The sequence below is a fragment of the Chrysemys picta genome, chromosome 13 (assembly GCF_011386835.1).
Source record: "Chrysemys picta bellii isolate R12L10 chromosome 13, ASM1138683v2, whole genome shotgun sequence".
NCBI lineage: Eukaryota > Metazoa > Chordata > Testudines > Emydidae > Chrysemys > Chrysemys picta.
Window position 1 is genome coordinate 30,691,003 of NC_088803.1, and position 26,350 is coordinate 30,717,352.

Sequence of the window (26,350 nt, forward strand, 5' to 3'; positions counted from 1 at the left end):
TAATTCATGAATTAGTTCTAAATTTAACCCTGGTCTTTAAAAAACCCCAACAAGAAAACCATCCAAATATGGATGTGCAGGGGACAGCAGCCCCCCTGGCAGAGAAACCCTGCTGCACAGCAGCCTCGGAGGGGTTAATAGCTGGTTTAATTATATATTTATATAAAACGGGGATTGCAGCGTGGATAACACACGTCTCCCTCCCCCCAGCCCACCCCGCTCTCGCTCGCTCGCTGTATATTAAATATGCTTTGCTTGTCAATTTCTTAGCCAGTGCATTTCTGCAGGGCAGGCGGCCCCGCCCCCCCGTGTGCGCAGGCGCGCAGCAGCCCAGGTTCCCGCAGGCTCAGCATTCAGTGACCACAGGCTGATTATTGTAGGTAAGGAATCAGATAAGAAAGTAATTTATAAACCTCTTTAAATCATCAAAATGCACCCCGGAAAGGGTCTGCGCCGTGCGCTGCCCACCTGTGCGCCCGGTTTGCATGCAACGCATTGCTTTGAAAATTGCACTTGCCTGCCTTTGCAACTAGCTCTTCTTACCAGCCTTTTGGTTTATTTTTTGGTACTGTAGCTTCTGGGAACCAAATTCTCTAGATTTTTATTTTATTTTTCCCTTTGCAATGGGCAGAGCAATAGAACAACTGAAGAGCAGAGGAAATCAGGAGGCAAAGGGGGGTTGGCAGGGACAATGCAAGTGCTTGCAACCCCGGGATGCTTTTTCTATTCCATGTTTAAACTGAGGGAGGGTTTCTCTCTTTAGCCCCCTTCCTTCCCCCCAAAATAGGCGAATGAGTTGAAGAGTTTTTGAAAGGAAGCGAGGCAGGAGGGGGAGGGAGAGAGGACAGGGGAAGGTTTGCGATGAGCTCGGAGGGGAGAAAATGGGTCATTTTTGCAAACTTTCTCCTTCGTGCAATTTTCACTCCCCAAATTAGAGGAATTTCTGTTTGTGCAAGAGAATTTTTTTTTTAAAAGAGAGAGGGAATTCCGCCATTTTGATGTTTAAAAAAATATTAAAGGCTTTTCGGAATGAAGGGCTGATGGGCAGCCCTGGTGCTAGCCCAAGAGCCTAGATGTGGGGGCAAATGCAGGCAAGGCTGAGAGCACCAGGCAGAGCAATGGGGGAGGGGGCAAGGAATGACCCCCCCCCCCTTGTTTATTTTTTGATGGAGATTCTTGAAGTGAAGATTCTCTAGGAACAACTCTGCAAATCAGGTGGCTGCATCCAGGCACTAGATCAGCAGCAGCGTGTGTAGGTCCTTCATGAAAGGTCCCAAGGTTGTTTATTGGGAGGGAGGTGTGTTACTATAAGCTCTTTCAAGAGTGGGAAAGGTCAGTTCTGGGCAGTCAGACTTGGATTTTTTTCTCCCCTGTTGTAGCAGAGGATTCATAACATTTTTGGTCCCCACCCCCCAACTTGGTATTTTGTCTAAGTGCCGTTAATATGGAGGGACAGGTTCAGTGTGTAAAAAGATTGTTGCACTTGCTCACATTTTGATTCTCAGCTGGCTGGCAGGAGAGGGGCGGGGTGAAAGGCTGGTGTGCTAGCATCCTTGGAAATGTGTGCCTGGCAGGCTATATATTTGTGAAAGGCAGGGGGGGAAATATGTCTGTGTATGTACTGAAGATTCTGGTGGGCTAGACATTTGCTGTGAATAAATGGAGAGCCCTTCCTTCTGAAGGAGTGAGCCTAGATTAGAACAGAGTCAGAGATGTGCTTCACACTGGATCACACAACTGTTATTATAAAATATCAGACATGGAGCCCCTCGTAAATCAGAAGGTGGAGTATAGAGCTTGCTTTGGACCATTTTATGATTGACATTTATGTGTAATAAAGGTATTTTTTCCTGCACAAACCATTACACCAAACATGGGGGGGATATGATACAAGTGCATTTAAAAAAAAAAAGCATATGTCAGGGTGTATTGTTTGTTATGGGAGTGCTCCTGCACCATTTCCTCCTGTGGTTATATGGGCAATGTAAATCTGCCAGGTATCCAAACTGTTCCTCACAGTGACTCCTGCTGGGAGAGGCGGGGGGGGGGGGTCTATGAAATTGTGGGCTCCTTGCTTCTCCCCAATTCCCTATGGTGACTTCTGTTCTGGGTTTTGGGACCACGGGAGTAGTAGTTTGCACAGTCAATTGATGCTCCTGCCTTATTCCAAATAGTGACTCCTGCAGGAAGATGCTGGAACTGGAGAACCAATACACTTTGCCTTCCTGCATTGTTCCCTTCAGTCACTGCTGCTGGGAGAGGCCAGAACGGGAGCTTCCCTGTGTCCTGTGCCCCTGTAGTGATTCCTCAGGGATGCTCTGAGGCAGGAGTGGCCAAAGAGTCCCTCCAGTGCTGCTGTACAGCTTTGCCATTTTCCTCTTTACTGGCGGTTTTCAAATCTTGTGTGAAACCCCACTGTACGGTGCTTGAACGCCGTGGCACTGCACAGTCCGAGTGACACAACAAGTGCCATGCGGAATCCAGGAAACCAGTTCAGCCTTCATCTTCATCCATCCTGCGAAGGCATAGCTCAGGCTGCAGGAAAAGGGGCCGTGATTTTAGGGCAGAATTTGGATTTATTTCTCAGCTGTTTAATAGAAAAATAATGGGTGAACCCTGGAAAATGTGAACATTTTTTGGAATATTTGTGGACCGTGTTTCCCATCCCCTTTGATGCATCTACCCAGTGAGTAGGTGTATGTTTTAATTCCATGTCAGTGGAATGTGTACTTTTTTGGCAAAGTACCCTGCAGAATGACTGTGACCTATGCTGTGTGCTACAGCGCCTCCTGCTGGCAGAGGCTGAATCTGGAGTAGCTGCAAGCTTACTCACAACCAGTACTCCTGCCCTGCTCCATACAGCAACTCCTGCAGGGAGATGCTGAGACTGCAGTAGCAGTGAGCTCCCCTACAACCAGCTTTTAGACCAGTCCCTAAAGTGACTCTTATTGCAAGTGGATGAGCTTGTTGTCAGAAAAACACATGAGCCAAACAGCAGCCCTGTCTGTGTCATGCAGCCTGCACTGGGATGTTAAGAATTCCCCCAAACAGTGAGCATCTTGGCAGAGGTGAGATCAATTAAAAAGTAAAAAACAGAGTTGTTGATGTTCATAAGCTGGGGTGTGCCCCTGTAGGATACCCCAGATCAGTAGGCCAGGGTGACCCACTGGAATATTACATCAGTTACACTAAAAACTTAACCCACAGTTTGCACAGCTCATGAGTATGTAGAAGTAACTCATGCTAGCTCAGCATGGCACTCTGTCCCTGTTAGTGGCTGACCCACATTGAGTCTGCTACAGCTAGCATAGCCGGGTCTTTTAGCTCAGACGGTACAGAAGTTTGTGTCTATAGAGCTACAAGTCTGAGTTCAAGCCGTGATGCCAAATTCCCTTCCAGAGGTGTCGTGCTAGGAAATCCACTGGGTAAGAAATGTTTCTGACCCAGAATTTACTGGATTTGTTTGTTTTGTTCATGCATTTGTTTCATTAGTGGCACTTCTGAAGCTAGTGCTGAAGGTAGCCGTCTTTCTGCCTGCCTGTCTTCCACAGGGTCCTGTGCTCTGGCCCGCCATTAGATAAATTTAAAATATACAATGCAAATAACAGTCCAGTACAATAAAGGACTTCCCGTCCCTCTTTGAGATGTAAATATAACGAGGATGACAGAAATAAACCCAACACACTCCAGCCCTCCCCTTCCCTAAAAGCCTGGGGAAAACAGAGGGGGTTTGGTGGGAGCCCCAAGATTAGCAAATCCATGTCTGATCCAAAGAGGAAGTAAATTCCACACTTGTGAAACTCAGGGCCAGATTTGATAGGGCAGAGAGAAGCCAGAGATCCACCTGCACTCGCATGATTACACACAACCATGCAATTACTGCCATTGGGCATCTGCGTATGCAAAGGGGTGTCTCAAGGTCTAAGCTGCCAGTTTGTATACGAAGCTGCAGGATCTGCAACTGCTGGTGCATTTTTGTGAGTGGACCCTGTTCCTCAGCAATCTGGCTGTGGCAGTGCAGGAAAACGGTGGAAGTTACAGTGAACCAGCTCCTAACCAGCTCTATCTCATCAACCATGTGTTGCCAATCCTTGCAATTTTATCATGAATCTCATGCTGTTTGGTGCTTTTCATAAAGCCCCAGCTCCTGGAGGCAACTGATTATGTGATAATCTCAGCTTCCATTTAAAACAATGGCGGGTTCTAGCCCTCATGATTATGGAGTAAAATGTCACCAAAGAGCACCCTAAAGACTCAGGAATCAGGAGGCAAATGAAAAGAAACCTCATGATTTCTAAGACAATCTTATCATTTTTTTGCAGCCAGATTCTTGATTTGTTTGAAAGTGTGGGGCTGGCAATAGCCCTGTCGGACCGGGTAGCCTGTGCCTTCAAGGGTGAGGAGGCCTTGGGCTAGCCAGCTTGTTCAATCAGCCATAATTAGCTGCCTCCTGGCCTAAGGGGGCAGGACAAACTGGGGTCAGGTGGCAGATGGATAAATACCTGGGCCTCATCAAAGGGCAGAGAAGTTAGCAGGAGGAACCACAGGGAGCAAGATGGGTACTTGAGGCATGCCCAGAAGCAGGACCTGGAAGATGCAGAGGAAGTGGATGATGGAAGCAACCAGGGGTCAGCACTCTGTCCCAGGGTAGAGAGGCGTAAAGGGAGCCCAGAGGGCTGAACAGGACTCTTGTTATCCTGGAAGGGGTTACTTTTTAGCTGGGGCTAAGCCGTGCCACCAGCTCCCACCTGTATGGGGTTGAGGGGGCCCACCTAGTAGGAGGAAATTAGGGTAAGGTGTATCTGCAGTGCCCCACTTGGCCAGTAGGGGGCACAACGGGTGCAGGCATGCCTGTGACACTGTGGTAGCTATACAAAGAGTTCACACTTTCTGCAGAGCTTTATTCCTGATGATTCACTATTAACCCCAATTGGAAATTAATTTTTGGTCTCAGGTTGGGTCATAAGTAGCATTTCTTCTCAGCAAAATGGCTGCTTCTAGCACTTCCACAAAGCACTTAGGTACTTGCTGTTCTCCTGGGTTGGCTATTTCACTTCGTCCTCCCCAAGGCTCTAAGCAACAAGACATTTCAGGGATACATTTGTACATTGCAAATTTTCCCCAGACTTCACTGTGGCTGGGGGTGTGTGAATTATGACAGAATTTGGGCCAGTCCGTGTATCAACAATACAGATATTTACTGGGAGAACCCTGCAGCTAGCAATTGGCCAAGGTACTGGAGTAGCTAAAGCTCAGTGGAAAATGTATTTCAACTTTTTTTTTTAAATGAAAAATGGAAACCTTTGGAGGTGAAAACTTTCATGGAATTTTTTCCCCCTATCTTTCACTCACTCTCATGGTAACATCAGGCCCAACGCTGGTTCCTTAGCAGGTTTCCTCATTCCACCAACCATGGTTTCTTGGTCTCTTGAGTGGTCAAGATAGGAGTACCTGTAGCTTACATTAGTCCCATGATTTAAGAGGTGTAGTGCTAATTGTTATTCTGGTGGTTCTTGCTGGATTGGCTTTCTGTTTGACTGTCAGATTGTCTGTGCTTTCCCACAACGTTTGGAGGACAAACACTCAGTACCAGTTGGGGGAGCTCTAATCTTCATGGGGGCTATGTGGGGTCAGCAAATCCATGGCTGACCTGAGGGGAGAGCAAATGCCACCTGTGTGATCCAAAGAGCCAGAGTTCATGCACTCCCTGCATGTGCTGTATATAGGATCGTCAGAAACAAAGAATCCATGTTTTTGAAAACCCTGCCTGTTCTGTGCAAAGCTTTAGCAATGATGTGGAAAGTTTAAAAACAAAAACAAAAGACCTTCCATTTTCTGTGCATCTTATAGTGCAAACCTCAGAGAAATACAGTGCAAAATAATCGCCTATAATATGTCGCATCCCCTCAGCTCAATGAGCTTAGTAACAACAACGCATCATGGTTAATAGTACTGAATCAAAGTGGAACTTCTATAATAATCAAGGGTTTAGGGCCCAATCCTGCACCCATTTAATTTATGTTTTGCCACTGGCTTCAGTGAAAGCAGGATACCCCCCCCCCCAATCCAGCCACCCACAAGTAGTTCCTTTGGAATCACTAGCCCTGACTAATACACATGATGGGTTCCCTAAAGGCCTGATTGCACAGCTGCTCGCAGGAACAGACAGTCCTGTTGGCTTCACACCATGTGGAGTATTGGAGTAACAGCAGTGAGCATTATACTAAAGTAAGTGTTTCTGTGGGGCTGGGTCTTTCTGTTGTCACTTGCGTTCCTCTGTAAGCCTCTTGCTGTTCCCACTTGCCCTGCCGCCTTCCTCAGAATGCCACTTTCCACCTCAAACAAACAAACATCCGTCATGAGAAATGTGTTAGTCTTTGAGATTAAAAGTCACGGTCCCTGTGAAAACCGTATGTTTGTAAACAATACCGTGACCAATGGCGCTAATAATTCCAGTCCTTATGTTACTAAATGGGAAGAATTTTGAAAACCTAATTTATTTGTAATTGTTTGTTTACTTCCTGCATTTATTTCAGTTTAGAGAGTAAAACTCAAGAAAGTCATTTTCACATTTCTTTAGAGTCACTTCCACTTTTGCAGGTACTTCCTGCTGCCGGGTTAGCACTGCAGGGGGCTGAGTGCCTGTCAGTTGGCTTCAGTGGGCTATTTTAAAGGCGATTTGGTGAAATGCCCGTTGCTCTGAGGCTAGGGTGACCAGACATCCTGATATTATCGGGACAGTCCTGATTTTAGGGGACGTGTCCCGCGTCCCGACCTTACATTGGTCGGGACGCCCTTTGTCCCAATATCGGGGACCGTCTGGACCGCAGCCGTGGCGCCGCCGCTCACCGCTTCCTGGGGCAGCTCCTGGCGCCCGCCTGCCGGCAGGAGCGCCACATGCTGCAGGGGCGGGGCTTGCAGGCGCCAGGAGCGGGCAGAGAGCCCTCCGCCCTCACACCCGCCCCGCCCCGCGACCCTAGGAGCCAGAGTGACTAGCCTGCCAGATGCTTCCCGGGACAGGAGCCGCCCCAGGTGAGCACCACCGGGACTTCCCACCTCGCCCCCGGCAGGTCCCTCTGGCTCTTAGGGTGGGGGTGGGGGGGTTCTATGTGCTGCTGGCGCCTGCAAGCCCCGCTCTGGAGACTCCCCTCACCGCTCTCACTCTCAGACCTCCCAGCAGGGCTGGTGAGTGTGGCCAGGGAAGGGGGCAGGGTGTGATGGAGTGAGTGTCTGGGAGGTGTGTGTGGGGCGCTGGGCTGTGAGGGTGTGGAGGGCACTGGGCAGTGGGGGAGGTTTGTGTGTTTTGGGGTGCTAGACAGTGGGGGCCTGTTGCGGGGTGCTGGGCAGTGGGGGAGATCTGTGTGAGTCAGGGCACTGCGCAGTGTGGGACATTGTGTAGTTGTGGTGGTGGAGCTGTGGGGAAGGGCACTGGGAGGGAGGAAGGAAGGGAGGGAGGGGAAATCTGTCTGTATTGGGAAACTAGCGAGTGGGGGGTTCTGTGTGGGGTGCTGGGCAGCTGTGGGCAGGGGGGCGCTGGGTGGGGTGTGTGTGCACAGCACGGTGCATTTGTGGTGGAAGGGTTGTAGGGGGGCTCTGGGCATAGTGGATCCAGGGGGCGCTGGGCAGGGGTGCTGTGTGGCGCAGCATGGGCCCACCCTCAACAGGAGGGGGCACGCTGGTAGCACAGGGCCAGGCGGACCAGTGTGCATCTGGCTCCGGTCGGGGCTGTGCACCTGTGTGTGTGTGTCTGTCTGTCTGCTTCCCTCCACCCCCCGACCAGTGTGTCCTGATATTTCACTCTTGCGATCTGGTCACCCTATCTGAGGCTCTAGAAAAGTTTATTTAAATTGTTACCTAAATGTAAGTCAGCTGGGGCCCTTGAATTAGAGATGGAGATGGGAGAGCTCTTTTGGTTTTGGAAACATCTTCTGCCTTATTTGGGGACACGTTTTATCTAATATGGCTTGGTTTAAACACATGCAGTGTGAAATCCTGGCTCTGCTGAAGCCAATGAGGCCTGTCAAACACCTGTCAGGATGGTCTAGATAATACTTAGTCCTGCCATGAGTGCAGGGACTGGACTAGATGACCTCTCAAGGTCCCTGCCAGTCCTACGATTCTATGATTTCAGCCCAAATGTGGGTGCTTCAGTTATTTTTGGGTGGAGGATTGTGTGGTTTATTATAGAGCTATTTGCTATGAAACGCTGAACAAAAACAACTCTGCCACGTGCATGCTTAGTCCTTGAACCAGCAAGTGACTTGTAGGTGTCTAACTTTACGCATGAGTCACCCCATTGAAATCATTGCTGCTACTCGCATTTTAAAGTGGTCTTGTCACCCCAAGTGTTCAAAAATCATGATGCAGGCCCCCAAAATCATGAGATTATTAAAAAAAAAAAAAAGCTGGGTTCTTTATATTTGCCTTTCAGGATCTGAGTCTTTAGGAGTCACATTTTCTTGACAATCATGAGGCCAGAAACTCCCTTTAAAAAAACCCGAAAGCTGAGACTGTCCTGGAGTCACCTGGCTCCAGGAGCCGGGTCTCTAAGAAAAGCCCCAATAGCACAATAAAATCACACGTGTTGGCAACACAAAGTGAGGCAGGTATTTAAATACCTTGCTGAAGTGGGGCCTTCGCTGATGAATTTGGATGGTCACCCACTGCACATCAGTGCTAATCTCAGCTTTCATGCACTATAAGTACATTTCTAGCTCCACTTGACGCAGGTATGAAAATGCAAACTGACAGCTAAGATGGAGAGTTGTCCTGGCGATCACTTGCAGCCCTGGCATAACCTCCTGTGCATTTCCATTAGAGACCACAAATCCTTCCTTCTCATATGATACAGCTGGATCCAAGTGCCATTTCTCACTGGTCTCATATCAGCCCTACCATCCATCTTTCCAGGCCATTTGTGACAGATCACACCATTTATACAGCACCAAAACACACTCTTTCCATTCACCTTGCACTGTCAGCCTGAGCAACCTGTCTGCTTCATCTGCCTTCTATGTTCAGGCTGTACACCCCACATTCTGTACACATATCTACTTCCCCCATCCTTCCAGATGGGATTAAGATCCCATGCATGGAAACAGGCCTGAGACGTACCTTTACCCTCATGTTTCAGAGTAGCAGCCGTGTTAGTCTGTATGCGCAAAAAGAACAGGAGTACTTGTGGCACCTTAGAGACTAACAAATTTATTCTTCGGATGCATATATGCATCCGAAGAAGTGGGCTGTAGCCCACGAAAGCTTATGCTCTAATAAATTTGTTAGTCTCTAAGGTGCCACAAGTACTCCTGTTCTCTTTACCCTCATGGCCCACATGGTGATGTGGGTGTGGAGAACTCATTTGCAGTCAAATGAGCTAAATGAAGAGATGTGGCTAGCGATAAGGCTGCATTGCTCGGAATTTTGCAAGCATTCAGAAATCAGGAGACATTTAAAAATAAGTTAATATAGGGGTTTTTGAGCCTTTAGGGTCCATGATTTTCCAGCTTTTCTTCACCACCGTTGGAAACTTTTATTTTGAAATGAAAGCTGAGATTGTCATACAGTACAGCCTCAGAGTTATGAACACCTCGGGAACGAATGGAGGTTGTTCGTAACTCTTAACAAAATGTTATGGTGGTTCTGTCAAAAGTTTGCAACTGAACATTGACTTAATACAGCTCTGAAGCTTTATTATGCAGAAGAAAAATGCTGCTTTCCCCCCCCCTTTTTTTTTTGTAGTTTGTTTAACTACAAAACAAGTAGTATTTGTAGTAGTACAAAAAGTATTTGCTTTTTTTTTGGTTTGTTTTTTGGTCTTTGCTGCTGCCTGACTGCATACTTTCGGTTCCAAATGGGGTGAGTGGTTAACTGGTCCGTTCATAACTCTGGTGTTTGTAACTCTGAGGTTCTACTGTATATTCACATGACTCCATTAACTGGGGATTTACAGAAACCACCAATTATTGTTAGTCTTGTGATAAAATTGTGAGTGTTGGCAACACTGAACCCCAGTTTTACAACTTTGGCTGTAATGACCCTCTCTTAGGTGCGAAGTGACTTTGTCTCCCAGCCTATCCTGTCCTGTCCTCCTGGATTTTATATCCCCCCCCCCCCCAAAATCTAGGAAGGTGTTGAGTGTCACCTGAGCTTTTTGTAATCTCAAGATTTAGCTGCACGTTTGCTGTAGATCTGTGTCCCTGTTAGGCGAGTGGCGTGGGTTGGGGGAAAGGCAACAGTTGGGATGGTTGTTTGCAGAACTTTCACTCCACATGTTCTGACTTTCGTATCTTTTATTTATAATTTTGCCGTCATAACAGGAAACACAATGGACTGATACGACTTGAACTCTATTTTAATGATTTTTTTGGGGGGGAAATAAAATCTAAATCTAAATTTATTATTAGGTGTTTAAAACGGAAAAATATTAATGATGAGAGTTCCTAATCAAAATGAGTACTGTTTGTTGAGGGCAAAATACACCCCCTGCAGCGAGCCAGCCAATGTCCATGCATCACTTCAGTCTCACTGCAGCCCGTCACGGTTTTGTAAGATATTTCTCACGATAATATTACTTTAAAAAAAAAAAAAGATTTTGTATGTACATGTTGGCCCTCTGCACTGGGGTGAGGTGAGTTGCACTCCTGTGGCCTGTATGTCACTTGGCTTGGATACTGAAACTAGACTGGTCTATTTTGCTTTCTGTTTGTAGTCCTTTTCCCTTCGACTTCTCCTAACATAAGCACTAGCATAAGATTTTGTTGTGGTTTGGTGACCCGACTCTCCTCCAGGGCGATTGTTTCAATAAAGAAACCTCAGACCTTTCACAGCCATTAAAAATAGTGGATCTGGATTAGGTTTTGTAAAACCCATCCCATTCACAAAACCTAAGTAGCTGATCTGGGGACAGATTCACAAAGTTGCCAGATGACGCAGATAGGTGCCCAGTGGGGTTTACAAAAGCACCTAAGCAGGTAGGTCCCTAACTCCCATTGACATTCAATGGGAGTTGGGTGCCTAACTCACTTAGGAGTTTTTGTAAAATCTGGCCCCTGGTGCTTGATAGTGCCCATTAAATATTTTCTCCAGGAGCGTCTTTAGAAGCTTTATCTTCCATTGGGTGTGGACTGTATGTTTTGATCCAGGAACTGAGCTGCATCCTTGTACATATTGGGTTCCGGGAAGTGGGTGGGCAAAGCCCGCCCACTGCTAAAGGATCCCCCCCCACCAGCCTAAGGGGAGGACCCACAGGGCCTAAAACCCAAATGATTACGGGGGACAACTAATGGAAAAACAGGGACAGGAGTGCGGTCAAAGGGTCAAAAGAAGGGAAGGGAACCGGACGGGGACACCGAGCAGAGAACCCCGGACAGCGCCCACTGCTCCTCAAAGGTGTCAAGGGAGCCAGTGGACGCCGCCCAGAGGAACTCTGCCCGGATACGTGAACGGACAGAGGATCGGAAGCTGGATATTCTCCTTCCTCACTCCTAGAGCAAATCTTCAGTTTAAAGGGATAAAAGAGTGCACCGTCCAGTCTGATCTTTTACATTCTTCTTGCAACTGTCACAAATACACCTTCAAACCTTGGGAAACGAGATAAAATAAAATCCCAAGCCCTGCAGTGGCGCTAACTTGCCAACATCTGGCTGTATTGCCTTGCTGCAAGGGCCACTTGTTCTGCAAAGAATCAGGTGCGTTGCTGTTGCATATAAAAGATACACAGCTAGTTAACATACAAAAACCACCTGCTGGCACACAAGACTATGCACTATTGTTCAGAAGCTTTTATGTTAGTGAAGTGGTTGTTATATTCTGCAAATAGGTTCCAGAATTCAGCTGTTCATAGATTTTTTTTTTTTTTTAAAGGCTGGAAGATTCTGTTGTGATCATCTCGCCTGACTTCCTGTATGGCATAGGCCAGAGAACCTCACTGAATAATTTTTACATTAAGCCCCCACCTTCTTTTGAGCTCTATAGCATATTTTTTAGATGTAATGTGGTGTAAGCGGTAGGATCTGAACCCAGAGCTCCCATAGTAAAGTTGGCTCATAGTGGCAAGGCTATATTGTTAACTGAGATTGTTCAAATCCATTATAGGAAGAAAGATGGTATGAGAGTTCAGTGTAATGAGATAAATGTATCTATTTATGTTTGTATATACCGTTTGTTAATATAAAGAGCATCCTCTACTGGCAAAGAGGAAGATGTTCATGATGTGGTAAGTTCAATGAAGTTGTAATTGTTATATAGTGCAAATGTCCTCCTGAGTCCAGTTGTGATCTGACGAGCCTTCTAAGGGAATCTGAAGCACCCCCGGTAACCAAGTGTGAAAACAGGTAGCCTTGTCCTGTCTTCGCTTTCTCAGGAGCCCCATCCCTGAACTGACGTTCCCTAATCTCAGCACAATTTCCAGGTCATCGTTATCAGTTGGATGACCTGACAGTGGGTATCTTTCCCGTTCTTAGGCCTGGTCTATACTAGTGAATTTCTCTGGCATAACTTGGAAAAAATCACCATCCTAATTTATATAGCCATGCTGGGATACTCCCTAGGTTATACTGGCAGAAAAATTCTTTTGCTGGACTAGCTTTTTCAGGTCTGCTGTGTGCTAGAAAGTGTTCCCAGTAAACATGCCTTATTTTGGCACATCTCTACATGAGTCCACACTCAATTTTAAGTCCTGTCGATAAAACCTTTCCTCTCGGTGGCCGAAAACCACCTCCCCTAATGACATATGCCATCTGCTGGCACTGTTTTACCGGTACAGTGCCAGTGTTGACGCTGTGTTACCTCACCCATTTGCGGAACTGGTTTAAGCTGTACAAAAGAAATAATTATTTTGCCTGTACAAGCTTTATCTACATTCGTTTTTTTTTTTTTTTTTTTTTTTTTTGCTAGTATTGCTATACCAGTATAGCTATACTGGCAAACCTTTTGTAAGATAGACAAGGCCTTAGTTAACAGAGCATCATGTTAATAAAATGTTGCCACTGACCCGTGTCTGTTTCACACACACTTCTGTTCTGTGGAATCCCTGCTTTCTAGATGATGACCTGTTGCAGATCTCTGTTCCCTTACACTATTCCTATCTTTATTATTTTATCTTCGCATTTCCATTGCACCTTTCATTTGAATAGGAACATTCTTTAATTACACTAATTAGTTTACCATCCCCATACTCCTGGCCTATTATTATCGCCATTTTGTAGATGAGGGCATGCAGCCTTGACTGGCATGCAGCCTTTGGCTGATATCACCCTCCCTGTGTGTCATCCTCTCTGAAATTCTTAAACTAAATAAGCCTGATCTTGCTGGACCAGTCAGAAACTTGATAGTGTCACTGAAATACAGGCCTCTCTCCCAGGACCAATGTTCCCTCTAATTTTTTACATCCATGTGCGGAATGAATTTTGTTATGTGCATCAATATGGAGGTGATGTGTGGCAGGGGTGTGGTCAAGGGGTTCAGAGTGGGGGAGGAGGCTCAGGGCTGGGGCAGAGGGTTGGGGTTTGGGGGCTTCAGGCTCTGGCTAGGGGTGTGGGCTCTGGGATGGAGCTGGGGATGAGGGGTTCAGGGTGCGAGAGGGGGCTCAGGGCGGGGCAGAGGGTTGGGATGCAGGGGGTGAGGGCTCCAGCTGGGAGTGTGGGCTCTGGGGTGGGGCTGGGGATGAGGGGTTTGGGATGCAGGCTGTCCCAGGGCTACAGTGGGGAGAGAGGACTCCCCCAGGCCTCTCTCACTGCAGCAGCCTGGAGCCAGGGCCAGGGCCAAGGGAGAGGTGTATCTCCCTGGCTATGGCAGCTCCAGGACTGACATCGGAGGAGAAATGCCTCTCCCCGCCTGCGTGGCCTGTGATAGCCTGCTGCATGTCCCCACAGCTTAGAGGGAATGTAGCCCAGGACTAGGGACCGTTTGTGGACTCTGGTTTAAATCAGGCATCGTAGCAAAGTTCAGTCTTCCTAACCATTCAAAAGAATATTAATTAAAAGAATCAAGTTGTTTAAAAAAAGTTGTCCCTAATGCCAGGAAAAGCCGTGCCCTCTCCTGGTCTGACAGCAAGGCCTCGGCTACAATATATTGAGCGATGGTTGAGGAAAAGTCATGACTTTCATGCTGTTGTCTGTCATGTGAGCTCCTGCTGGGGGAGAGTGGGACTGGTGGCATTATGACCCACCCATAGTTAGTGTTCTTACGCTGTTCGTCAGACTGACTCCTGTTCCAGCTCCTTCTGTCTTTGTTCCTTCCCTGAGTTCATACCACTCAGGCTCTAACTGGCCTCCATGCCTGCTGGTTGGATTCCAGGTTTATGCCACCTGCCCAACGGGGGTGATGGATGGCAGAGCGGAAATGGAGGTCATGAGAAGCACCAAGGGGAATGCCACCGGGGAGGTCAGCGTCCATCTGGTCGCCAACGAGAACACAGTGCAGAATGCACACCTGCCCGCAACTGCCTTCATCATCCCAGGTAGGTGTTCCAGACGCCAGCGGTTGAGTAGTTATCAGTGGTACCTTAGACAGCCTCCATCACCACAGTATTGGAGCACCTCATGATCTCGAATGTGTCATCCTCACAACGCTCCTGTGAGGCAGGGCAGTGCCATTATCCCCATTTCACAGAAAGGCAGCTGTGGCACAGAGAGACTAAGTGATTTGCCTAAGGCCACTCAGGAAGTCTGTGGTGGAGCTGGGACTTGAACTCAGGTCTCCCAAGACCTAGACTAGTGCCATAACCATGGAACTATCCTTCCTTTCTCCAAATAGCTTGGGTTGTTTCCTCCATTCATGGAGTCATCCCCTCCTCTGGACAGAGCTCTACCACTTGAGCCTCGAGAGCACCCCCTTAGACAGCAGCAGTAGGCTGTTATCCTCTATTGGACCAGCCATGGGAGGGAAAGGCAGCTTACAATAATAGACTTGTAAACTGTAGGAAATATTTGCATAGCAGATTCTCCCCCATGGAACATGCAGCAGGGCTTGGGGCCGGGATGGCGTTCTGGGCAGGCTTGTGCTGTAAGTGTTAGTCTTGTTTAAGATCTTGTGTTGATCCATCCAATGGATACACCACAAGCCAGGGAAACTGAGGCCAGGCCTGTCCCCGCATCTCAGGGTGCTGGCAGGATAACAGCACCTAGGGTTCACTGTCAGGGCTACCACGGGGGATCAGAGCCCTTGGATATGGGTGCACATAACTCTACAGCTCAGTTATCTAGGCCATATCCTCCCCCCACAGCCCCTTCGCACACTCTCTCCCTCCCCTTTAACTCTCACTCCCATCCCGTCTTTCTTTCACTTCCTCCCCTACATCTCCCTCCTTCCTGTACCCAGCTGTGCAGCATAAGCCCTGAGAGTGACCCCTGCTAGGAAGGGTTTTGAGGTGCTTCCTTAGGTTTTCTCTGTCTCCTGGCCAAGGGGGTGACTTGTGCCTCCTTGGAGACGTTCCCGGCCATTGGAGAGCTGGTGCTTCTCCCAGGACTCCTGCGTCAAAGTGGCTCCCAGCACAGTTCCCAGGGGTAAAGTAGATGTTAACTAGCATCTGGTGGAGGATGATCCAGCATGGTTCCCACATGCTGCTAACACCCACCAGGACGATCGGCAGCTCCGCTCATCCCTGTCAATGTATGTCCTGGGCGCAGGTAGTAGCCCAATGCCTGTTGATTGCAGTACTTTGGAGCGGAGCAGAAAGACCGGGTGAGGGTTTCCAGTAGGAATCTGTCATGGAGCCTATTGAGGGGTTTCAAGATGAGAACCAGGGAGCCAGGACGGGGCACAGAGCAGTGGGGCATTCTCACAGACTTTGACTTAGCAGCTGGACCATTGCATTCTGGGTCATCTACAGCTGCTGGGCTGAATGTGCAGCCCAAGCTTTGCCTGCACGAAATGGGGAGGCAGGGAAGAGCCTCCTGGAAGCCCTGGTGGATGTTAGAGCAGCTGAAGGCTTGCTCTAACTCACCCCAGTGAAGGAGAGACGCAGGAGACCTCTGCTCCACCGTACAAATATATTTCACAAACCTCTGAGAAATAAGAGGAAGACCAAGGACGCAGTAGGCCCATTACTCAATGAGGGAGGGAAAAGCGATAACCGAAAATACCGCAATGGCCAAAGCATTCGATGTCTTTTTTGTTTGTTTTTCACCAAACTGTTAGCTGTGATTGGACAATGAACATCGGGGTAGGATCTGGTGCTAAAATAGAGAAAGAGCAAGTTAAGAATGACTTGGACAAGTTAGATGTCTTCAAGTCGGCAGGACCTGACAAAATACATCCTGGAATACTTAAGGAACTGGCTGAAGAGATTGCTGAGCCATTAGCAGTTATCTTTGAGAACTTGTGGAGGATGGGAGAGATCCCAGAGGACTGTAAAAGGGCAACTATATTCCTATCTGTAAAGAGGGGAATAAGGACAACCCAAGGAATTATAGACCAGTCAGCTTAACTTCAGTACCCAGTAACATAATGGAGCAAAGAATACAAATTGATTGTTTGAAGCACCTGGAAGATAATAAGGTGCTAACAACTAACAGTCAACATGGATTTGTCAAGAACAAATCATGTCAACCCAACATAGCATCCTTCTTTTACAAGGTAACAAGCCTTGTGGATAGAGGAGAAGTGGTAGATGTGATATATCTTGTCTTTAGTAAGGCTTTTGGTACTGTCTCTCACATGACCTTCTCATAAACAGACTAGGGAAACGTAGCCTAGACAAACAGGTTATAAGTTGGGTCCACAACTGGTTGGAAAAGCGTACTCAGAGAGTAGTTATCAGAGGTTCACAGTCCATATTGAGTGAGGTCCCTCCAGGATCTGTTCTGGGTCCAGTTCTATTCAATATCTTCCTAAATTATTTGGATAATGGCATAGGGAGAATACTTACAAAGTTTGTGGATCATACCAAGCTGCAAGCACTTTGAAAGACAGGATTAGAATTCAAAATGATCTTGACAAACTGGAGAAATGGTCTGAAATAAATAGGATGAAATTCAATAAGGACAAATGCAAAGTACTTCACTTAGGAAAGAACAATCAGTTGCACTTATACAAAATGATGTAAAAAAAGAAAGCTAAATACGAGTCAATGGTGTAACACTATTGCAAAGAAAGCAAATATAATTCTGGGATGTATTAGCAGGCATGTTGGAAGTAAGATACTAGAAGTAATTTTTCTGCTGTACTCAGCACTTGTGTCCAGTTCTGCGTGACACACTTCAGGAAAAAGGTGGACAAATTGGAAAAAGTCTAGAGGAGAGCAACAAAAATGATTAAAGGGCTAGAAAACATGACCTACAAGGAAAGATTGAAAAAATGTGGTTTCTTTTTTCTGGAAGATGGAATACTAAGTGGAGACATGATAACAGTCTTCAAGTATGTAAAAAGTTGTTATATATATAAGAGGGTGATAAATTGTGCTCTTTATCCACTGAGGACAGCACAAGAAATAATGGGCTTAAATTGCAGCAAAGGAGATCTAGGTTAGACATTAGGAAAACTTCCTAACTGTCAGGGTAGTTAAGCACTAGAACAAATTGCCAAGGGAGATTGTGGAATCGCTGTAATTGGAGGTTTTTAAGAGCAGGTTAGACAAGCACCTGTCACGAATGGTCTAGATTAGGTTTACCATATCTCATAAATAAAAAAAGAGGACCCTCCACGGGCCATGGCCCCGCCCATTCCCCACCCCTAGCCCCGCCCCAACTCCGCCCCTTCCCCACCCTAACTCCGCCCCCTTCTCCCTCCCACTCCCAGCCAGAGGGAAAGGGCTGCCCCAGTGCTACCAGCTTCACGGTTTCCCGGGCAGCCCCCAGCCCCTGCGCCCCCAGCCGGCGCTTCCCCAGCGCAGCTGGAGCCCGGGAGGGGAAGCGTCCAGCCGGGGGCGCAGGGTCTGGAGGCTGCCCAGCAAACCGTGAAGCCGGTAGCGCTCGGGCTTTGGGCAGCCCCTATGCCTCCGGACCCTGCGCCCCCAGCCGGCCACTTCCCCTCCGGGGCTCTGGCGGCTCTGCGTAACTTACACTGTATAAGTTACACAGAGCCGAAGAGGAGCAGAGCCCCCGCAGCTGGAGGCTCTGCTCCTCTTAGGCTCTGTTTAAGAGCCGGGCTGCCCCAGCGCTACCGGCTTCGGGCAGCCCCCGTGCCTCTGGACCCTGCGCCGCCGGAGCCCGGGAGGGGAAGTGCCCGGCTGGGGGCGCAGGGTCCGGAGGCAAGGGGGCTGCCCGAAGCCAGTAGCGCTCGGGCAGCCCGGCTCTTAAACAGAGCCTCCAGCGGCTGGGCCTCTGTGTAACTGACACTGTGTCAGTTACACAGAGCCCCGGCGGCTGGAGGCTCCAGCCCCCGCGGCTCTGCTCCTCCCCGACTCTTCGGCTCTGTTTAAGAGCCAGGCTGCCCGAGCACTACCGGCTTCGGGCAGCCCCCGTGCCTCCAGACCCTGCGCCCCCAGCCGGGCACTTCCCCTCCCGGGCTCCGGCGGCGCAGGGTCTCGAGGCACGGGGCTGCCCGAAGCCGGTAGCTCTCGGGCAGCCCGGCTCTTAAACAGAGCCTCCAGCGGCTGGGGCTCTGTGTAACTGACACTGTGTCAGTTACACAGAGCCCCGGCGGCTGGAGGCTCCAGCCCCCGCGGCTCTGCTCCTCCCCGACTCTTCGGCTCTGTTTAAGAGCCAGGCTGCCCGAGCACTACCGGCTTCGGGCAGCCCCCCTGCCTCCAGACCCTGCGCCCCCAGCCGGGCACTTCTCCGGCGGCGCAGGGTCTGGAGGCACGGGGCTGCCCGAAGCCGGTAGCGTTCAGGCAGCCCGGCTCTTAAACAGAGCCGAAGAGTCGGGGAGGAGCAGAGCCGCCATTTTCCCGGACATGTTCGGCTTTTTGGCAATTCCCCCCGTACGGGGGTTTGACTGCCGAAAAGCCGGACATGTCCGGGAAAAAGAGGACGTATGGTAACCCTAGTCTAGATAATACTTAGTTCTGCCTCAGTGCAGGGGCCTGGACTAGATGACCACTCGAGGTCCCTTCAGTCCTACATTTCTATGATTTTATGGCCCGCAGCACGCTACCTCCATCCCCTTTTGCTGGAGGTGGCTGCACCACTTCTGCCACCTTTACACCTGCACAGGTTACCCTGCGCAGGAGGAATTCTCCGCTGGCCGCCTCCAGCCTGAATACGGTCACTTTCCACCATCTGAGCAATGCAGAGCAGCTGGGGCAGATCAGGGAATCTGGCCCTCCGGGTGGCTTCCATTGCCGCAGTCCTGCCATGAAGGAACCAAAACCTGGGTTGCTATGACCAGACCTTTGTCTGTGAGGAGCAGCTGCTGTTTTGTCACTAGCTAGGGATGTAATTTGCTGTTCCCAACCATTGCAGCTGTTCAGGCGCAGGCCTGGGCCCATTGTGCTCCAAAGCCCAGGGAGTCGGACACCTTTCTGGGGGCGCAGCCTCAGCCTTGGCCCTCATGGGGGAGCTGAGCCGACTCAGGGGGCTGGAGGGGACAGAGGCACGGTGCTCATCCAGCTGGTTCTAACTGGTGTAGATGAAGTTTAAAATGTCTTGGGCCTGATTCTCATTTGCACTGTGGCCCTTTACACTGTGCTGGCTTTCCAGGTGTAGCTGTAACTGGCACCCGCATTCAGGTCCAGAGTGTGAGTGTGAAGGAGAATCAGGCCCTGTTATTCCTAACTGGAACCCAATGAACAGTTCAGTGCTCAGCCCCTCCCCTCCCTTCTCCCACCTGGCCTCAGTCCTCCTCTCCTCTCTGTGTCCCTCCAGAATTCAATAGGGGGCTGCAGAGGTGGCATGCAGCTCCCTTCCCCCCGCCCCATTGAAGTGTATTGAGCTCAGAACTGGGACTTGATTCTGCAGGACACAGAACAAGAAGCTGCTGCTGTAAGGCAGGTCAGACCCGGCGGATTGACACCTTTCAAGGAAACCCCTGGCGCAAACCTAAGAGTCGGGTGTGCGAACAGAGTGAGCGCAGACCGTGTGCCTGGCATCCCTCACCCCCTTGTGCTGTATTGGCTGCTGCCCCACCCCGTGCCTGCTGCATGTATATGAAGTGTTTGTCCCTCTTTACCTTTTCACCCTTCTCCAGCAAACACAGCCACCATCAGCCTCCCCGCCAGCACCTTAGAGATCCAGCGATTTCCCCGGGAGCAGCAGAGAAGCGCAGGCGCCGAGAGACTAGAGAGGGGGGCAGGGAACGAGCCGATCACGGCGACCGTCATCCCCCAGATCAGCGGGGTGCAGACCTGCAACACCGTCCGGGTACTGGAGTGGAAAGATGGCGTGGCCACTCTGCCTGGCAGCAACTTAAGAGTAAGTGGGGGGGGGGGGGGAGCCAGACCCCTGTACACTAGCACCCTTAACCCTGGCTGGGCGCGTCCATGGAGAATTAGGAACTGGCAGGTTATGCAGCTGCTTTCCTACGAGGGCAATAAGAGCGTCTTCTTGGGCTCATGCCCTCCAGGTTCATCATTAGGATTCTACCTTCTGAGCCTGTTCCTCATTAGCAGAGAATGAGAGGGAGCCCTTTAACTCCCTAGCCAGCCTTTGGATGGAGGATGCTGCAGGTGTGCACACAAACCGGTATCTGCACACGCTGAAGGAGCAGACCTCAGTGGCTTTGCATGGCCCAGTGGCCTTTCAGAGCACAGATGTGGTGCCAGTGCATGTACACTTTTGCAGGCCAAACCATGGCATCCACCATTGAAAGGCTGGCCCTAAACGTATCCGATCAGGACTATCTTTAGAGGTAGTTCGGCTGGTGTTTATGCTAAGCACCCACTGGGGCTGGCTCGGTAGCTTAGTGCTAGTGATCCATGCACAACACACAGCTGCGGTGCCTAGACTGTTACAATAACCAGTGTACCCCATCCCCTCCACTACCTCATCCAGTACCCTGCCTCCTTCGGGCTGTTCCAGCCTCCAGACAGCACCCTGCCCCTCCCTGCTATGTCAGCCGCCAGGCCAAACCCTGCCCTCTCCATGGCAGTGAAAAGCTTTCCCTGAGGTTGAACAGCGGGTCAGTTAAAGGGCTGGGTGGAGACCCCACAGCTCCCATATCCCCATCCTGTTCTTTGCCCCTCTCTCACCTGGTAGGGCTGACCTGGCATGTCCAGCACCAGGGGAAGGGTTGACCTTCATGGGGGAGACGGGTCAACAATGTTATGTCTGAGTCCATTAGTCCTTCTTGCCTTATGTTTTTGTGATGGCCGCCATCTTGGCTGACACACCGGGAATTGAACTAGGAACCTTCACATCTAAAAATCACAAGCTGCTACAACTTGAGCTAAGAGTTCCTAGGTGGGGCTGTCCCAGACTCCTGTCCCTTGTGGGTGGGGCCAAAGGGGGACCTGTCGCACACTCCCCAGTGGGTTACGCTTTTATCTTTCTTCCCTTTTGTGTTTGTGTTAATAACCCAGTTTCGGATAAATGAATATGGGACGCTGAAAGTGGTGAGTGCTGATAAGATCCCCCCTGTGGAGCCCCTAAAGGAGGGTCATGCGGAGAGAGATGGGGAGTCGGAGGTGGCGCCCACCAGCAGAGACAATCCAGCTGCTGCTCAGGGTAAGGATGCTAGCTTGGCACGATTTTGGCTCTAGGCGACCTGCTGGACACCATGACTTGCAGTGTGCTGGGAAGAGTCGGCACTTACTCTTACCTGTGACTTGGTGGGTGCGCCCAGGGCTTGGGAGCTTTCGAGGGAGTCCCACTAGCTTGCACTGGCTCTCTTTGGCTCCGATGTCTTTAAGCATTTGGAAACGGTATTCATGGCAGTGGTGGTGTTAATATCTCTGTCACACTGGGCCATGGGGAGGGTGGGTTTCTGCTGGTGCCTCTCCTCTGAAGTGATCTCAGACCCTAAAGGGAGGGTGGGGGTGGGCTAAGTCACAATGGGCTCTGGAGCCACTGCAGCTCTGTCTCCCCAACCCTTCCAGAAAGATCCCCACTCCTGCCCCTATAGACGGGTGTTTGGCTTTCCCTAGTGGGAAATCCAAAAGGCTCCTTTATCCACTTGTTGTTGGTGTCTTCTGGAGGGCCAGTAGCTCAACAGACATGTTGCCCTGTCCCAAAACCCCAGTGGACAGCTGGAACCAATGCATCATTTCAGGCAGAGTTTCCATGAGGCTTTCTCCACACGATCTTCTTGTCAAGGAGTGAGACGGGCCATCCTGTCCAAGCCCAGCCCAGTAAGCAACTGTACACTGGACCCTGCTGACCACAGGGCCTGCTTCCAAAGTACCTCCCTCAATCCTGCCCCAAGGTAGGGCTGAAAGAGAGCTTCAGCCTCCCCCGGGGTATGTGTGTGGTGCCTACATCCACCCTCGAGCCATATGGGAGACAGGTGTCTTCTGACTTGTGCTGTTCTCCTGCCCCGGCGGCTCTCGCCCGTTGGAGTTCACGTCCCTTTCACTTTCTCCTGACGCAGACGTGCCCGAGCAGCCCAAGCTGCCGACAGCAGAGAGCATGTGCCACTGCGATACCTGTGGCCGGAGACATGTGTCGGAGGGGGCCCGGGAGGGCAGGGGGTTCTGCAGCGAACACTGTCATCGGCAGTTCAAGGAAAGGTAAAGGAGACACTGCTTCAGGTGGGGGAAGAAGAACCTGCACCTTCAGGGGGAAATGTGCTGAGCCAAACCCTGTCTTTCCTCAGACCAGCCTTTGTTCTCTAGAGGAGAGGGGGATACAGGCGTGTGTCTGCGTGGGCTGGGAGACCCCTCTCTTTTTCCTGTGGGCAGGTTATTCTTCAAGCAAACACGCAGGATGCCCCTGAGCCCACTGAAGTCAGGGCAGGTTTTGCTATTGATTTCAGCGGGGCCAAGCTGTCACTCAGATTGTTTGTGGTCTCAGTGCAGGAGTGGGCTGCGCCTGGCGCTATGAGAAGCTTCTCCAGGGAAAGGCGTCCTCACCTTGGTCCCCGAAGGACACATTTTCCCTCATCTGATTTCCCAGCTCACAGATGAGGGCAGACCGCCACATATAGATCTGGATCTCCAGTGCCCTGTCATTCTGGGTTGCTTGGATCCAGGCATTTGGTCCAGACCGTTATAAAAATCAGTCTATTTGGATCTGGATTCAGATTTGGATTTCAGATACCCCAGTGTTCGAGGATACTTGGATGCAGGATTTTGGTTCAGGCTCATCTCTTAATTTTGACCACATGAAGACACACATTCTTGGCAGATTGCTCATTTTAATCATGAGGAACAGTGCGTGTGTGTGCGTGTGTGCATATATGTTAGTGCATGTCTGTGCAGGTGTATAGGCACTGGAGGAGGGATTGAAAAGGCAGTTGCTTTTCAGACTGGTGTTGGCCACACAACCTCCCTCCCTGCCAGGCCCCTTCGAACCAAGTTTGCTGACATCCCATCTCTTGCCAATGTGCAGCGTGGCTCCTCTCTGCTGATGGGCATTACGGTCCCTTCTCCCTTGCAGGTCTGTCATAGTGGAGAACTCTGCCGGCAGCACTAACGCCACCGAAATCCTCAAGCCGGTGAAAAAACGGAAAAGAAAGGATTACCAGAGCCCTTCGGAGGAGGAGGAATATGAATCAGAGCAAATGGTAGGGGAGAGGGCCGGCACGGACGGGACAAGATCACACACAGATGCTTGTCAGTGGAGAGGCTAGGGTACCCTGCCCTCGTGTGTGTGTGTCCCTCCCCCCCTTTTTTGTTTATAATTGTCAGTGCAATATCCATTATATGTCCAAGTATTAATCAGAAACTGACAACTTAACTCCAAAGAGCAGAAAGAGAGAGGGGTAAATAGACATCCAAAGGGACTGACCCTCGAGTCCTGTAGACGTCTTGGGCCACATTTTCAGAGGTCTCAGCGCCTGGATGGACGTTGGGTGCTGAGCACTTTTGAAAACTGAGCCATGATGGTGGATGCTGAACACTTCAACCCCCAGCCCTGAGCTCTGCGAGAAGCCTGGCCTTGTGAGCATGAAACACTGAGAAACTACACTTACAAACCAGAGCGCATCTGCCTCAGTGATCCAGATGCTGCGTTCTGGGGCATAAAGCACCCGCTGGCCGAAAAAATAAGACGGCACCGCTCACGATAAATCCATCTTTAGTGAGGTCCTTTCAAATCCACTCCCAAATCCCTCTCCGACAGCTTCGGTCTACTCACAAGCCAGATCCTCTTGGCTGTCCGTTTCTTGGATTTGGGTACCCAAAAATTCTTGAGCGCTGTCATAATCAAAGAAGGTCTGAGACATTACAAGGGTGGTGAGTGACTGACATCCGTTCTCTGTACTCTCGTGGTTAGGAGGAGAAGCAGGAAGAGAGAAAGAACTCGGGGGGAGACCCCACCATCAGCAACACGGAGAGCGAAGAGTGGAGCATGAACCAGCACGGTAAGGGGTGTGGCAGGGCTCTGGTGGCTGCTTCCCATGCTGCAGCAGCTACAGGCGGATAAAAGTCAGCTAAGTGACCTGCTCACCATCCGGCTGACAACATCCCAGGGGCACGGGGGCATTCCTGTAGCTCATGATGCCACCTGAATCCCCCTGATGAAATGATGTTACCTTGTATCGCATGGATGATTAGCCATAGGAGCTGCCAGATTGGTTCAGACCCAAGATTCGTCTAGTCCCGTGTCCGGTCTCTGAATGCATCTACTGATAGGATTAAGATTTGGGTTCCTATAGCCCCTTTCCCACCAGAGATCTCCCCAGGTGAAGAGAGGATGGATGGCCCAGGGGTTAGGGTGCTGGGTCAGTGGTTAGATAGACCTGGGTTCAATCCCTTTTTTGCCATAGACTTCCTGTGACCTTGGGCAAGTCAATTAGTTTTTCTGTGCCTCAGTTCCCCCATTGTGCAATGGGGCTAGTAGCACTTGCCTTCTTCCCAGGGGTCTTTAATATGTTAAAAATTGCAAGGTGCTCAGGTTCTACGGTGAGGGGAGCCAGATAAACATCTCAGATAGGTACATACCAGTACAAATGCAGCAGCTCACACTCAGCCTTGTCAATTGGTTAGTCCCTGTGCTAATGGAGCTGGCCTGTCTCTGGCTGCTTTGGGGACTCCCTCTTGTTTTTACAGCTGTTCCTGAACCTTTGCTTGGATTAAAAGGAATGGGACTTGGGCATTTCTCTCCTACTGGAGGCTTTGAAAGTCTCAGCCGTCGATGCTGGCTGGCTCAGAATGTATCTGGGTTCTCCTCAGGGTTTTCTGCGCTGTATACAGTAGGATTCTTTTATTGCATGACCCTGGGCCCCCACTATAGGCAGTGACACCATGTAGAGGGATAGAAAGAATACTGGCCTGGGTCTGGTCTGCATGGGAGATGGCTTTTCATCTCCCCCTTCCAGCTGAACAGATGGACAGACAGGGCTTTGGCCCAGTGTTACACCTGGAGGGCGGTGCCTGAGGTTACTGGGGATGGGAGCAGGTCACGGAGAGCAGGATACAGCCCTTTTCGTCAAGGTGCATCACTCACTGGGCAGCCCACCTCTGCCTTCCCCCATCTCCGAACGCGGGTGAAAGTGGTTGGAGGCTGGTGAAGGACCCTGCGCACTGCACGCTGGGGTGAGGCGGTGGGAGCTGGTCTGCTTTTCTCCTTGCCTGGAACAGCTCAAGGGTCGGTTCCAAAGCAAACTAACCAGATCTTCAGCCGCATCTCTGAGTGGCTTGTGTGTGCGTTTCTGCCGAGCTCAGGTTCCAGCGAGGAGAAGAAAGAAGGCTGGTCCTGGGCATCCTACCTGGAGGAGCAGAAAGCCATCACTGCCCCTTTAAATCTGTTCCAAGAAGTGAGTTGGGATTTTCTTTTCCGATTCCTCTTCTTCTCCTTTCCTTTTTTCTCTTCTTATCTCCTCTCCATCTCGTTCCTGTTTTCCTAGCTGTGGGCAATGCCCAATCCTTCGTCCTGGGGTAACCAATTGTTTTCCGCCGCCGCTCTCCAGCGTTGCTCTAGCCCTCCCCTTTGTGACCTTTGCCCCCCACTCGAAGTCTGTTTGCTCAGTAAATGCCCTATAGAGCAGGGGTTCTCAACCTGGGAGTCGGGACCCTTCAGGAGGTCGTGTGGTTATTACATGGGGGGGTCGCGAGCTGTCAGCCTCCACCCCAAACCCAACTTTGCAGCCAGCATTTATAATAGTGTTAAATATATAAAAAAGTGTTTTTAATTTATATGGGGAGGTCGCACTCAGAGGCTTGCTGTGTGAAAGGGGTCACCAGTACAAAAGTTTGAGAACCACTGCTATAGAGTGATGGCCCTGTCAATGCCCTTCTCCTCCATCCCCTTGATTCTGCCCCACCCCGACCTTTGACAGCTGCCCGCTGGCTGGGAAAACGTGAGTCTAATTCACTCGATGAACCGCTCTCTCCTGCCCTTGTCTGGTCAAGAGATGAGCCCACAATTCCAGCTGCAAA

General features: G+C 50.1%; 1 protein-coding gene across 2 annotated transcripts in view; it reads left to right on the forward strand.

Annotated features, from left to right (window-relative positions):
• The first annotated feature begins 276 nt into the window (after positions 1-276).
• Positions 277-26,350, forward strand: part of L3MBTL1 (L3MBTL histone methyl-lysine binding protein 1) — a 59,371-nt gene continuing 33,297 nt past the window's right edge. For both annotated transcript variants that reach the window (XM_008168123.3, XM_005295358.4), the window contains exons 1-8: positions 277-380; positions 14,296-14,458; positions 20,065-20,288; positions 21,395-21,539; positions 22,402-22,540; positions 23,409-23,535; positions 24,246-24,333; positions 25,637-25,728. In XM_008168123.3, the coding sequence (XP_008166345.1) occupies positions 14,323-14,458; positions 20,065-20,288; positions 21,395-21,539; positions 22,402-22,540; positions 23,409-23,535; positions 24,246-24,333; positions 25,637-25,728 (951 nt within the window). In that variant the 5' untranslated portion in view covers positions 277-380; positions 14,296-14,322. The remainder of the gene's footprint in view (positions 381-14,295; positions 14,459-20,064; positions 20,289-21,394; positions 21,540-22,401; positions 22,541-23,408; positions 23,536-24,245; positions 24,334-25,636; positions 25,729-26,350) is intronic.